Below are 15,149 nucleotides of genomic sequence, written 5' to 3' on the forward strand. Positions count from 1 at the left end.
ACTTGTGATATTGTTTCATACATTTTGAAATTCAATATGTGTCCAAAATTTTTAGATAGGAAAGGGCCTAGGCAGGGTTAGTTATGGTCAAGAGGATGTCATCAGCAAAAGCTGCAATCTTGTGGCTATGATGTTTACACGTAATACCTTTTATCTGAGCTGATTCACAAATTTTCTGTAGTAAAGTCTCTAGGGTCAACACAAAGAGTAAGGGTATGTTCACACGGCTTAGCAAAATACGTCTGAAAATACGGAGCTGTTTTCAGGCGAAAACAGCTCCTGATTTTCAGATGTTTTTGTAGCAACTCGCGTTTTTCGTGGCGTATTTTACGGACGTTATTGGAGCTGTTTTTCAATGGAGTCAATGAAAAACGGCTCCAAAAACGTCCCAAGAAGTGACATGCACTTCTTTTTCGCGCCGTATTTTGACAGCGACGCGTAAAATTACACCTCGTGGGAACAGAACACCGTAAAACCCATTGCAAGTAATGGGCAGATGTTTGTAGGCGTATTAGGGGCGTTTTTTCAGGCGTAATTCGAGGCGTAAAACACCCGAATTACGTCTGAAAACAGTGTGTGTGAACATACCCTAAGGGGGGTAATGTACAGCCCTGTCGAGTGCCATTGGCTATTTGAAATGTTTGGGAAAAGCTACCATTGACCGCTATTCTAGCTGAAGGGTGTTAATACATCGTGAAAATAGCATCCACAAATTGTGGTTGGATGTTAAACTTGAGAAGGGTATCTTTCATAAAAGGCCAGGATATTCTGTCAAATGTATTTTCAGCATCTGTACCAAGCAGGATCATATTAACCCCTTAATGACCACCTATACGTGTTCCCACGGCGGCCATTAAGGGTACTTATGCCAGAGTACCGCCTTTTCATGGCAGTGCTTTGGCATAAGATAGTGCCCCTGGGAGGCGTTTAAACTCTGTTTACTCAGCTATGGAGGTAGCTGAGGCCTCGGAGCACAGACCGAGGACCGTTTTGTCCGGTCCCTGGTCACGTGGATGGCGATTACCGGCAAAACAGTGACGCTTATCTCTCTCTCCTCTCACAGAATATATTCTGTGAGAGGAGAATTTTTTTTAAAAATGAGGGCCAGCACTCCCTCATCACCCTTCCGATCACCCCCTGTCCTTGATAAGGAAAATGGTGCACGCATGCGCTGTTTGCATATTGCCAGTGCTGCCTGTGGCAGCATATGGCAAATAGTAACAGTCAGGGAGCAATCTCAGAGGTCCCTTCTGACATGGTCACTGTGATATACATATCACCAGTGTCGTAACTACCGCGGTAGCAGCTGTAGCGACTGCTATGGAGCCCGCGGCTTGAGGGGGCCTGTGCCGCCAGCCGTCATCCCCCCCACCTGCCCGGTGGCGCCGCTACCAGCCGTTATGGCTGCTGCAGTGGGAGCGCCGCTACTATGGGGCCCGCGCCGCCAAGCCTCTTACATGTATGGGCCGGGCGACACGGGCCCTGTCAATGCCCGTAGGCATCGCTAGCACCAGAGGGGGCCCCGGTACTAGCAACAGCCACCCCGTCTTGCAGTAATTGTACCTGCGTCTATAGCACGCAGGTACAAATACATGCATTAGCGCTGAATGGCCGGGCATGCCCGACCATTCAGCGCCTTACAATAACGCTGCTTGGCGGGGCAAAATAACTTTCCCCACCAATCAGCGCCTTTGAACGACGCTTGCGGCGCGATAATGTCAGCGCGCCGCCTCCGTGATTGAAAGGCGCTGATTGACGGGCCAAGTCATTCTGCCCTGCCAATTCGTTCAAATCCAGCAGACCTGCTTAGAAGAGAGCAGATCTGCGTTGCCATCAGGCGCCGCGGGAACGGGATCATGTGAGTATGTATAGTTTTTTGTTTTTTTCTAATAAAACCGTGAGTGTCATCTACAGGGGGGCTCTATCTACAGGGGTGGGTCATCTATATGTGAGGATGTGGGCCACTGTGTACAGGGGGGTCTATATGTGGTGATGTGGGCCACTATATACAGGGGGTCTATATGTTGGGAAGTGGGCCACTATATACAAGAGGGGGTCTATATGTGGACCACTATATACATGGGGCTCTATATGTGGGGAGGTGGCCCACTATCTACAGGGGGGGTCAATATGTGGGGATGTGGGCCACTATATACAGGGGGGGTCTATATGTGGGGGATGTGGGCCACTATCTGCAAGGGGGGGGTCTATATGTGGGGATTGTGGACACTATATACAGGGGGGTCTATATGTGGGGTGCTATTTACAGGGGGGTCTTTATGTGGGGCACTGTATACAGGGGGGGCTATATGTGAGACACTATATACAGGGGTGGGCTATATGTAGGGCACTATCGATAGGGGAGCTATTTTTAGGGCTCTTTCTATAGGGGTGGACTATATGTGGGACACTATATACAGGGGTGGGTTACCTGTGGGGCACTAGCTACAGGGGGCTATATGTAGGGCACTGTCTACAGGGGTGGGCTATACGTGGAGCACTATCTATAGGGGAAGCTATATGTAGGGCAGCACGGTGGCTCAGTGGTTCACACTGTTGCCTTGCAGCTCTGGAGTGCATATGTGGGCACTATCTACAGAGGGCTGTATGTGGGACACTATCTACAGGGGCTACTATGTAGGGCACTGTCTACAGAGTCTCTTTGGGGGTCACTATCTACAGGGGGTTATGGGGCACTACCTACAGGTGTGTGTGTGTGGGACACAGTGTATGGTACTATTATAATTAGGGACACAGTGTATGGTGTTATTATAATTAGGGACACAGTGTATGGTACTATTATAATCAGGGACACAGTGTATGGCTCTATTATAGTTAGTGGTGCAGTGTATGGCGCTTTATTATATTTAAAGGTGTTGAGAATTTTAACTTAGTTTATAGTGTACAGAAATGTTTTAAAGGTGAGAAGCTGAAGACATCGGAGCGGAAAACTGCAGAAACGGGTCATGGCCGGGAGAAATCCATCATAGAGGTCTGGACCAGAGGAAGAAGAAAAGAACTAGAATATGAGACGTCACCGGTGGAGTCACTTAATGTAAATGTTTATTCTGCCTCAAATCAGCACTGTGGTCGCTGTATGATCTGCAGTGAGATGATGGGTTGTATGATTTTTTTTTTGTGAAACAGCATCTCTCAGCATATCCTTACCATTGTTCGGGCCATGCTGGGAGCTGTAGTTTTACGTCGTACAAAACTTTTCGGCAGGGGTTGCACTAAATTGAGCTGTATTTGTTCTGGTGTTGTATATATGTACTGCGCTTGGTTCTGGGGATGTATATATGTACTGAGCTTGGTTCTGGTGTTGTATATATGCTGAGCTTGGTTCTGGTGTTGTATATATTTACTGATCTTGGTTCTGATGCTGTATTTATGTACTGAGCTTGGTTCTGGTGTTGTATATATGTACTGATCTTGGTTCTGATGCTGTATTTATGTACTGAGCTTTGTTCTGGTGCTGTATATACGTATGAGATTGGTTTTGGTGCTGTATATATGTAATGAGCTTGGTTTTGGGGATGTATATATGTACTGAGCTTGGTTCTGGTATTGTATATAGGTACTGAGCTTGGTTCTAGTGCTGTATTTATGTACTGAGGTTGGTTCTGGTGCTGTATATATGTATGGGCTTGGTTCTAGTGCTGTATTTATGTACTGAGGTTGTTTCTGGTGCTGTATATATGTCAGAGCTTGGTTCTAGTGTTGTATTTATGTACTGAGCTTGGTTGTGGTGCTATGTATATGTACTGAGCTTAGTTCTGGAGCTGTAATGATATAAGATATATTTATAATAACAAAATTGCAGGGCAGATGGAATTGTTCTCAATTCATTGTATATTTCATGGGAACCTGGCTGGTAGTTTTAACCCCTTGAACCGCCACCATGCGGTAATACATGACCTGACAATATTTCCAAACATTCCCTTGTATGTGTGTTTCAGATGCAGCAAAATCTTTAAAATCCACTTTTTTAAATTACTCATTAAAGTGTCATGGGGCAGTGCCGCTATCCTGAAGTCTCATAGTCCTGCCTCCAAACCCACCTTTCCATGATTGATTGACATCTCTCCGGCTGATACAACATTCTCGGATGCGCCATTTCCTTGTGGCACTGTACACAAGGGGGGGCTGTGCAGCACTATACATAAGGGGGAGCTGTGTGGCACTATACACATGGAGCTGTGTGGCACTATACACATGGGGGAACTGTATGGCACTATTTACAAGGGGGAGGGCTGTGGCTCTGTCTACAGGGGGCTGAGTGTGGCGCAATCTACAGGGGTCTGTGTGTGCCACTATCTACTAAGGGGGTCTGTTCTGCACTATCTACTAAGGGGGCTGTGTGGCACTATATACAAGGGAGGGGGGCTGTGTGGCACTATATACAGTAGGGGCTGTATAGCGCTATATACAGTGGGGGCTTTATGGCAATTTCTACAGGGGGGCTGTATGGCACTATCTACAAGGTGGAGGTGTGGGGTGCTATCTACAAATGGGTTGTGACACTGTCTATAGGCGGGGCTATATAGCACTGTCTACAGGAGGGCTGTATGGCACATTCTACAGGGGGCACTATCTATAAGGGGGGCTGCTTGTGGCACCCGGGGGGAGGTCAAGAGTTTGCTATGGGGCCCAGTCTTTCCTAGTTACGCCCCTGCCTATCACAGTGATCTATGTCAGTCTGTTTAGAAAATACGGCCAGGGCATGGGCTGTGCTTTCCTCTCCCCTCACTGTAGCTGATCTGTGAGAGGAGAGAGAAAGACACTATATCCAAATTCTGAGCTGTATAAGTGAAGTGAAAAAACACAAACTTTTCAAGTCTGTGCCCCCTGATGAACCTGTTTGTGCCCCCTGATCACCCCTTTGTACCCCCTGTTCACCCCGTTTGTGCCCCTAATGTGTGAGCACAAGTGATCAGTACGTTTTCTGGCAGCGTCAAGTTATTATTACTTGTTGTTAGGCAGTATTACATAATTTTTTTTGTACTGGTTTTAGGAATTGATTTATTTACCTAGTGATAGGCAGGGTAAAAAAAAGAATACAACGAAAAAACCTTAAAAAAAAGTTAGTAGCCTGACGGTTGCAGTTTAATTTTTCTGTTGTTGTTGAGAGTTCTACCTAAATAATGGCTCGGAGAATGTTTACTGCGGAGCAAGCATACACTTTGCTATGCTCCGGGAGTTCAGATAGTGTCACCGGCTCTGCTTCAGAGGTCGAATTTTTTTCACACCGTGACGACTTAAGTTCTACTTCTACCACTGGACCCCATAGCCCTATGGTGGTAGAATCAGTCGTCGCTGCTAAAACCCCAGGTGCAGGGCCTAGTGGTGCAGAGGCTAATGGTGCACGGCCTAGTGGTGCAGTCCCTCCCGTGTTCTGGGTTCCCGCAATTTAATTCCCCCCCCCCAGGTACCGCAATGGTCAGCAACTCCAGGAATGAAAGTGGATGTTGCTGATTATACCCCTTGTGAATTCTTCCACATATTTGTCAGTGACCAAGTTCTAAAGTTAATTGTCCAACAGACAATGCAAGACAATTTATTGCGCAGAAACCACATCCCTCTACTCATCATGGACCCCCACTAGTGTCCCTGGGCTTAATTTCTTTTAGGCCTAACTCTAAATATGGGGTTGGTCAAAAAATCAACTATCTGCTCCTACTGAACATCAAGACCTGTCCACGCTACCTCTATATAAGCAGCAGTTATGTCCCGACACCGATATGAATCAATAATGTGCTTCATGCATTTTACAGATAACTCCCAAGTTATGGGTGGATGGATTTCTGATGAGCTATAAAACGTGCCAAATATGGTGTTAAACTACATAAGTTGTTCGAGAGCACAACAGGGTACACCTGTGGTTTCTTTGCTTTATTAAGGCAAAGACCGCCAAATTAATCCCCCAGGCTGCCCAGAGACAGTTGACACATCCTGCAAAATTGTGTGGGACCTAATGGTGCCATTCCTGTACCATGTGTACACAGATTTTTATAGCAATGTCTCCCTTTTTAAATCCCTCCATGCTGCAAATACAGGGACCTGCAGGACAATCCGTAAACCAGGGTGGGATTCCCAAAACAATTGGTGTCCAGACATGTTGAAACGGGGGCGTCATTCGCACTGGCAACCGAGCAGTTACTTGCAGTAAAGTGGAATGACAAAAAGGACATCTATATGTTGTCCACTCGGCATCCAGACACTACCGTGGCAGTTAAAGAGAGGGGGGCCACCCCGTGGAAAAGCTTAAGCATGTTTGTGTGACAGACTACAATAAATTTATAGGGGGTGTAGAACTCTCAGACCAGGTGCTTAAACCTTATTTGGTGAAGCGTAAGACCATGACCTGGTACAAAAAAGTAGCAATCTACCTAATTCAGATTGCTACCTATAATGGGTTTGTTCTTTATAGAAAAAAAAAAAAAGGAACGCTCACCTTCCTCGAATTCCAGGAGGAGGTTATTGAACGTCTCCTAGTGACTCCAATGCCAAACCCTATAAGTCTAAGGATGTGCAAAGACTAGCAGAGCGCCACTTTCTTCACCCTGTCCCTTCCACCAAGACGCAAATATATCCCAAAAAAAAGGTGCCGGGTTTGTAGTAAGCATGGAAGGAGGAGGGATATTCAATCATATTGCCCGATGTGTCCATCTGAACCAGGACTCTGCAACTGGGGCCTGTTATGGAGTACTACGTCGCTTTGCACGTTTGTCCCTTATATATTGATTCATTGATAGAGCTACAGAGACGTTGTATGACAAGTCACTATGAAAAATAATTCGTATTAATAGCTCTACAGCCATTTTTCATCCTGTGAATAAAGTTTGCCGCATAATTGGATACATTTTCCTCCATTTTGTTTTTATATATTGCCCTTCACTCCAGTACAGTTTTTTTCCCCTCTATAATTTATTATATATAAGACCAGAATTCTGTTCTCAATGGCATCAGTGACACAAATGTGGGACAACTGCTTTGTTAGCAAGAAGTAGTCATATGGACAGTCAAATGCATTTTTAGGCACATGCCTCCCTTATGAGAATGTTGCGTCGCTTTTCTTCTTTATAACCCCCAAAGATAAGAATGTGACATTTGCCGATTTTTCTCCCATTTCATTTGAAAATGTATTACAAATTTGAAGTAAACCATATACAGTGAAGGAAATAAGTATTTGATCCCTTGCTGATTTTGTAAGTTTGCCCACTGTCAAAGACATGAACAGTCTAGAATGTTTAGGCTAGGTTAATTTTACCAGTGAGAGATAGATTATATAAAAAAAAAAAAAGAAAATCACATTGTCAAAATTATATATATTTATTTGCATTGTGCACAGAGAAATAAGTATTTGATCCCTTTGGCAAACAAGACTTAATACTTGGTGGCAAAATCCTTGTTGGCAAGCACAGCAGTCAGACGTTTTTTGTAGTTAATGATGAGGTTTGCACACATGTTAGATGGAATTTTGGCCCACTCCTCTTTGCAGATCAAATGTAAATCATTAAGATTTCGAGGCTGTCGCTTGGCAACTCGAATCTTCAGCTCCCTCCATAAGTTTTCGATGGGATTAAGGTCTGGAGACTGGCTAGGCCACTTCATGACCTTAATGTGCTTCTTTTTGAGCCACTCCTTTGTTGCCTTGGCTGTATGTTTCGGGTCATTGTCGTGCTGGAAGACCCAGCCACGAGCCATTTTTAATGTCCTGGTGGAGGGAAGGAGGTTGTCACTCTGGATTTGACGGTACATGGCTCCATCCATTCTCCCATTGATGCGGTGAAGTAGTCCTGTGCCCTTAGCAGAGAAACACCCAGAAAACATAATGTTTTCACCTCCATGCTTGACAGTGGGGACGGTGTTCTTTGGGTCATAGGCAGCATTTCTCTTCCTCCAAACACGGCGAGTTGAGTTAATGCCAAAGAGCTCAATTTTAGTCTCATCTGACCACAGCACCTTCTCCCAATCACTCTCAGAATCATCCAGATGTGCATTTGCAAACTTCAGACGGGCCTGTACATGTGCCTTCTTGAGCAGGGGGACCTTGTGGGCACTGCAGGATTTTAATCCATTACGGCGTAATGTGTTACCAATGGTTTTCTTGGTGACTGTGGCCCCAGCTGCCTTGAGATCATTAACAAGTTCCCCCCGTGTAGTTTTCGGCTGAGCTCTCACCTTCCTCAGGATCAAGGATACCCATGAGGTGAGATTTTGCATGGAGCCCCAGATCGATGTCGATTGACAGTCATTTTGTATGTCTTCCATTTTCTTACTATTGCACCAACAGTTGTCTCCTTCTCACCCAGCGTCTTACTTATGGTTTTGTAGCCCATTCCAGCCTTGTGCAGGTCTATGATCTTGTCCCTGACATCCTTAGAAAGCTCTTTGGTCTTGCCCATGTTGTAGAGGTTAGAGTCAGACTGATTAATGGAGTCTGTGGACAGGAGTCTTTTATACAGGTGACCATGTAAGACAGCTGTCTTTAATGCAGGCACCGAGTTGATTTGGAGCGTGTAACTGGTCTGGAGGAGGCTGAACTCTTAATGGTTGGTAGGGGATCAAATACTTATTTCTCTGAGCACAATGCAAATAAATATATATAATTTTCACAATGTGATTTTCTTTATTTTTTTTAATATAATCTATCTCTCACTGGTAAAATTAACCTAGCCTAAAAATTCTAGACTGTTCATGACTTTGACAGTGGGCAAACTTACAAAATCAGCAAGGGATCAAATACTTATTTCCTCCACTGTATACCTAGATTCCCTAAGAAAATTCCCATTAATTCCTCCTATAAAAATGTTGGCTTCAGCATGCTCACTACACCCCTAGATAAATACCTTAAGGGGTCTAGTTTTCTAAATGGGGTCATTTATGGGGAGTTTCTATCGTTCTGGCAGCTCAAAGCCTCTTTAAAAGTGCAGTGGGGCCTAAAACATTTTCAAGCAAAATATGTGTCCTGAAAGCCACCGGGTGCTCTCTCCCTTTTGGGCCCTGCTGTGTGTCCAGTCAGCGCATTAGGGCCACAAATGGGGTATTTTTGAAAACAGGCGAAACAGGGTGATAAATTTCGGGGTGTGTTTCTTCATTCTCATGTTTGCTTAACAGAGAAATCGGCCTTTTAAATTATGCATTGGTGAAAAAATTTAAATTATATGTTTTTACACCTGCATTGCATGAATTCTTACAAAAAAACTCTGGGGTTAAAATACTTTCAACACCCCTCAATAAATACCTGAAGTGGTGTAGTTTTAAAATGGTGTCATTTATGGGGGTTTCAATTTTTCTTTTTTTATTTTTTTTATTTAAAATTTATTTTTTTTCAAGAAAGGAAATAGGGATACAGAAAAAAGAAAATGGGTGACATGGGTACAGAAAAAGCCCATGAGGGCAGATCATTTCAACCACAATAAGTAAATATGTAATTAAGGTCCTCCCAACATAGTACCATCGATACACAGCAAGCATTAGTGTTGCGAGACAGGAATACCAGCATTACGTCCTCATCCGACCCTCCATCACCCACATCTCAATCAATTATTAGTAAATGATTGGTCCAAATAGGGAAGTAAACGAAGGGTAGACAGGGTAAAAGGAAAAAAGGAAAAGGAGGGGGGGTGTAGGGAAAGTCTTAAAAGGGAGATGTTCTCCCATCACTCTCCCCCCCCCACAGCACATCATAGACAAGAGAGAACTCAAGAGCTCCCCGGTTCCCCACTAATCCTCTCGACTTGGCCGTTGGACTGGGGATGGTAGGCTGAGGAAAAGTCCAACTTCACATCTAGGAGTTTACAGGGGGCTCTCCAGAATTTCGAGGTGAACTAAACCCCCCGATCAAACACGATATGAAGGGGCAAGCAGAAGATGTGCTGGATGAAGAGATTAGCCAGTCGAGGAGCAGAAGGTAGGCCGGTCAGCGGAATAAAATGTGCCTTCTTTGAGAACCGGTCCACCACCACCCAGACCGTATTGCATCCTGCTTAGGGAGGAAGATCTGTGACAAAGTCCATTGCTATATGCTGCCATGGAGCGTTGGGCACAGGCAGAGGTTGGAGCAGACCGGCAGGCTTGAGGTGAGCAACTTTGTTGGAAGCACACACAGTGCAGAAAGCTTGGGTCACCAGAAATGGCGAGTTATCAGTTCTCGAGTCTTACAAACACCAATGTGCCTGGCCAGTTTGGAGCGGTTTCCCCAGTGAAGAATTATTTTCTTGTCTGCCAACCGAACAAAAGTCCTCCCCGGAGGGATGTCTCTAACTTGCAAAGAATTGGCAGTAATAATGCAGGATGGGTCCATAATATATTGAGGGGTCTACACAGTGTCCTCTGTTTCAAATTACCTGGATAGGGCATCGACCCTCACATTTTTGTCAGTGGGACGGTAGTGTAGCACAAATTGGAAACGGGTGAAGAACAGCGACCACCTGGCTAGACGGTGGTTTAACCGTTGAGCCGTCTGGAGATGGGTAAGATTCTTGTGGTCGGTGTATATCAGGATGGGGTGAGCTGCGCCCTAAAGCTGATATCTCCACTCTTTCAGAGCCAATTTTATGGCCAGTAACTCCCGATCTCCAATGGAGTAATTGCGCTCTGTGAAGGAAAAAAGTCTTAAGTAATAACCAGATACTACTGCCTTTCCTTTGAAGCTTCTCTGGAACAGAAGTACACCTGCACCAACAGAAGAAGCGTCCACCTCCAACGAGAACAGCCAAGACACGTCAGGATGATGGAGGATCGAGGCTGAAGTAAAGGCATTCGTGAGGCTATTGAATACTGATTCTGCCTCTGGAGTTCACACCTTGGCGTTCATACCTTTCTTGGTAGGGGTAGAGAAGGGGGCTGTCAGTGAAGAAAAGTGCCGATAGAAGTTAGTGAATCCCAAAAAACGCTGTATGGACCTCAGGCCTTGAGGACGTGGCCATTCCAGAACGGACTTTACTTTCTCAGGATCCATCTTGAGTCCTTGATCCGAGATTATGTAGCCTATGAAGGGTAGAGAATTTTTTTCAAAGACGCACTTCTCCAGCTTGGCTCCAGATCAAAATGTCATTGAGATATACCACAACACAGACATAGAGGAGATATAATTGACGAATTCCTGGAAGACCATGGGGGCGTTACATAGACCGAAGGGCATCACCAGGTATTCATAGTGCCGTCTTCCACTTGTCAGCTTGACGGATTCGGACTAAGTTGTAGGCCCCACGCAAGTCTTGTTTAGCGAAGATCTTGGCTCCTCGTATACGATCAAATAATTCAGAGACCTATGACAAAGGGTATTTGTTTTTTACCGTGATCTGGTTGAGACCACAGTACTCAATGCAGGGTCCAAGAGATCCTTCTTTTTTCTTTATAAAGGAGAACCCGGCCAGAGAGGAGGATTTTCGTATGAAACCCTCTCCAAATTCTCGATATAGGCCGACATGGACTGAAGTCTCTGGCAAGGAGAGTGGGTATACCCATCCACGGGGAGGTGAAGCATTAGGAACCAGTCCAATCGGGCAGTCGTATGCCTGGTGTGGGGGAAGCATCTCAGCCTCCTTCTAGCCTAAGACGTGTGCAAAATGAGTGGGTAATCCTGTCAGACTTAGACATAGGAGGCAGGACAGGATGAATCTGTAACAGGCATCGGTGGAGACATTTGGAGCCCCTTTGGAGAACTCCGGAATTCCAGTCCAGGACCGGGGCATGGAGCCGGAGCCAAGGCAGACCCAGCAACACAGGATTGACAGCTTTTGGCAAGATGAGGAATGTAATGTGCTCAGTATGAAGGGCTCTAACTTGGAGCTTCAGTGGCTTGGTGTCAGATACGATGGGATCGGGCAGAGGAAGACCAATTACCGAGGCAACAAGCAGGGGTGTCTTCAATGGAACCGTTGGCAAATGGAGCTGATCCACTACTGTTGGATGAAGTTTTCCGCGGACCCAGAGTCCAAGTAGGCAGAAACCCGATGCGTCTTCTAACACTATGGTCACGGGAATGGACAATTTGGGAGAGAGTTTGCTATTTAGTCCTTTTCCACCTAGGGTTGCCTCTCCAACCAATCCCAGGTGCTGGAGTTTTTGGGCTTTTGGGGACACAGACGCACAAAATGGCCTCCTAGGCTGCATAACAGACAGAGTCCCGAAGTGTATCTGCGCTGTGTCTCCTGCACAGACAACTTGAGATGGTCTATTTGTGTAGGCTCCTCTGGTTGAACAGCTGATGAGGGCAGCAGGGGTTGCTGGAATGTAGGAGCCAGCCTGGGCAATCTCCTGGTTAATCCCTTGAGATTGTTCCTGGATACTCATGTCAATCCGAGTGGCTAGCAGGACGAGGTCATCTAGGATGGAGGGTAAATCTCGAGCAGCAAACTCGTCTTTGATGGGAAAGACCTTGCCAGAATGTAGCCACTAAGGCTTCATTGTTCCAGGTCAGCTCTGCTGCCGGAGTATGTTACTGAATGGTGTAATCGACCACGGAGGTGTCTCCTTTGGGCGAAGGATCAGCAGGGATCCAGCTGCTGAAGAGACTCGCCCAGGTTCCTCAATTACAGTGTGGAAAGTCTATAGTAAACACTGTAAGTCACGGATCTCAGGTCCCTGACGTTCCCAGATGGGATTCGCCCATGCCAGAGCCTTGCCTGTAAGGAGAGAGACTATGAATGCGATACTTGCGCCATCGGAAGGAAATGCTCTGTCATGTAGTCTGAAGAGGATCTGACATTGGTTCACAAATCCCCTGCAGGTCCTCGCGTCTCCGCCGTAGCGAGGACGTAGTGGCAGCGGGAATTGGGAATCTGTACTGCCAGGAGGTGTAGTAGGAGGAACAGCAGGAGCAATTGGAGCAGGTGCCTTGCGTATCTAGCTGATTAGCAATAGCGTTCACCACCTGGAGGAGTTGGCCCTGTCGGGACCGGAGGTCTCGCATATCTGCCTGCATGATTTGTGACGTCGTCATGGTCTTGGGTTGACCAGCGGGGTCCATGGCCTGAGCGTATATGTCACTATCTGTGGGAATGTGGACCCACTGTGCCGCACCGACGTAGCAGGGTAGCAGCTGGCCAAAAACAGTGTACACAAGGGTACCTATAATAGTCCAGACAGTAGCAAGTAGCAGCGGCTAGGCACATATGGTATTGGACAGCAGGTGATGCAAAACGTGGCAGGAGGTACCAGGTGTGTCAGCTGACACCAGACATGGTGTAAGTCAGCAGGTGTAGCAGATGGCACAACACGACTCCAACACTAGAGAGGGCACAGGGACAAATACAGCACGGGACACAGGATACAGGTAGCAGGGCACTGGAACACTGGCAACAGGATACGACTAAGGGACCATTTGCAAAACTAACATAGGAATACAAACAACGCCTAGGCAAGGAGGGAAAGGGCAGGGCCCTTTTTATAGTCCAGGGTGATCATCGGCTAATTGGTGATGTTTTACATGTGCGCGCGTTGGTCATTTAAGGCCGGGCGCAAACGCATGCGCGCACCCTACGGGACACAGCAGAGCGGAGCGGAAGTGAGTGCTGGCGTCTCCTAGGAAGGAGATGCCGGCCAGCACTCTCAAATCCAGGGCCTCGGCCGTCGAGGGGAATATATAGGAGTCATAAGAACAGAGATCTCTTTTATATTATCTTGTGTGTAAGTTCAAATAAAGGCTGAGTGATCATTGATTTGATTTCCCGTTTCATGCTCGGCCGCTATTGTCGCCAGCGTTGGCTAAAGTGAAAAAATATAGTCTCCCACGATAGAAGTGGTTATCAGAGATGGCCATTTGCAGCAGAAATAAGAAATTCATTGGAGCTAAAGCAGCACTATATGACCATAAGTCTCGTATAGAAGTAGAGGGGTGGAGGGAGAAATGGCCACAGTATCAGTGTCAAAATTGAGGCCATGGATCCGGCACTTTCACTAGACTGCACTTCCTAGTTGCTCCAGTCCCAGTCAAAAATCACTTACAATGTCCCCTCTGCGTACCTGGATCCAGATGTGGTATTAGGGCTGGTAAAGTGTGCTGCAGATCGGCATCTGAGATCCAAAATGGCGGCCGCCACTAAGGGTGCTCCGTTTGCGCCTATATAAGGAACTGCCTGAGGGTTGGCGATAAGCTGGGGGCCGTGTAAGGGCAGGCTAGGACTGTGCCTGGTAGGCCCTCCGTTCTGGAACTCCCGGGAACACGATGCGGGCGCAAATTTAGGCTGCAGCTTCAGGCCAGATGTTAAGCCGCGATTGAAAAAATGGCTGGAGGGAGCCAATATAGGCCTCAAAATTCTCAGCCGGTGATGTAAATGACGGGTATGAGCGCATAATCTCCTGGAAAGCAATGTGGAGGGAAGGATGGCTCCGGATTAGAGTTGGTGAGGCAGGGCTTGCTGCAAGTGCAGCCGTCCGGCTCCGTCGCTAACTGTCCCATAGACTTCAATGGGGATAGCTGAGTGCATGCACGGCAGAATCGCTGGTCCTCTACTTTTGGTCCAGGTTTTGATCAGAAACAGTACCTCCGCCGATCCGCCATTTGTGGATATGCCATAGATAGAATTTGTTTGAATACCAATTTAATTCCCACAGAAGACTGGGTCTGCACTACTTCTTGAGTTAGGCAAATTTTATTTAATGGTGAGTTTACACTTTCCATTTTATATTTTTAAATTTAAACAACACTTGTTCAGGAACTGATCATTTATCTGTGCAGCAGTATATAGTATGATGTCGCATACAGATAAACGGTAACCATTTGTTTTAATTTGCTTTGTTTTTCTTTTCCAGGTGTAGCTCATCCCACTCTTCACCAGGGAATGAATCCATCAATACCACCTGGAGTAGCTGCATCCTTTCCATCCACTTACAATCTTGCCAGAGAACCCCGCAGCGGCCAAATTGTTGTCATTCCAGCTGAACCAATATCACATTTTGGTATGTAAAAGAGAAACAAACATATTTGGCTGCTGCTCGCATATTCTATTTTGAAATACAGACACACAACTTCTCCTTGTTACTTTCTCAAAAATAGAGTAGAATCTCAAAATATTTTCAACAGGTTTTTAACATAGCAGTCTGGTTACTTTGGCCTCAAACGGCTGTTCTGTTTTAAGGTTTAAAGTGTATCTCCAGTTATATAGAAAAACAATTATAGTGAAGTATTTTGCAAAATA

At 46.0% G+C, this 15,149-nt stretch overlaps 1 protein-coding gene across 1 annotated transcript in view; it reads left to right on the top strand.

Annotated features, from left to right (window-relative positions):
* The window catches only part of TNRC18 (trinucleotide repeat containing 18), a 778,682-nt gene that overhangs the window by 346,513 nt on the left and 417,020 nt on the right, over nt 1-15,149 (top strand). Inside the window, exon 7 of the mRNA XM_075831538.1 lies at nt 14,764-14,910. Within this exon, the coding sequence (XP_075687653.1) occupies nt 14,764-14,910 (147 nt within the window). The remainder of the gene's footprint in view (nt 1-14,763; nt 14,911-15,149) is intronic.

The sequence above is a fragment of the Rhinoderma darwinii genome, chromosome 6 (genome assembly GCF_050947455.1).
Source record: "Rhinoderma darwinii isolate aRhiDar2 chromosome 6, aRhiDar2.hap1, whole genome shotgun sequence".
In the NCBI taxonomy this organism is placed as follows: Eukaryota; Metazoa; Chordata; class Amphibia; order Anura; family Rhinodermatidae; genus Rhinoderma; species Rhinoderma darwinii.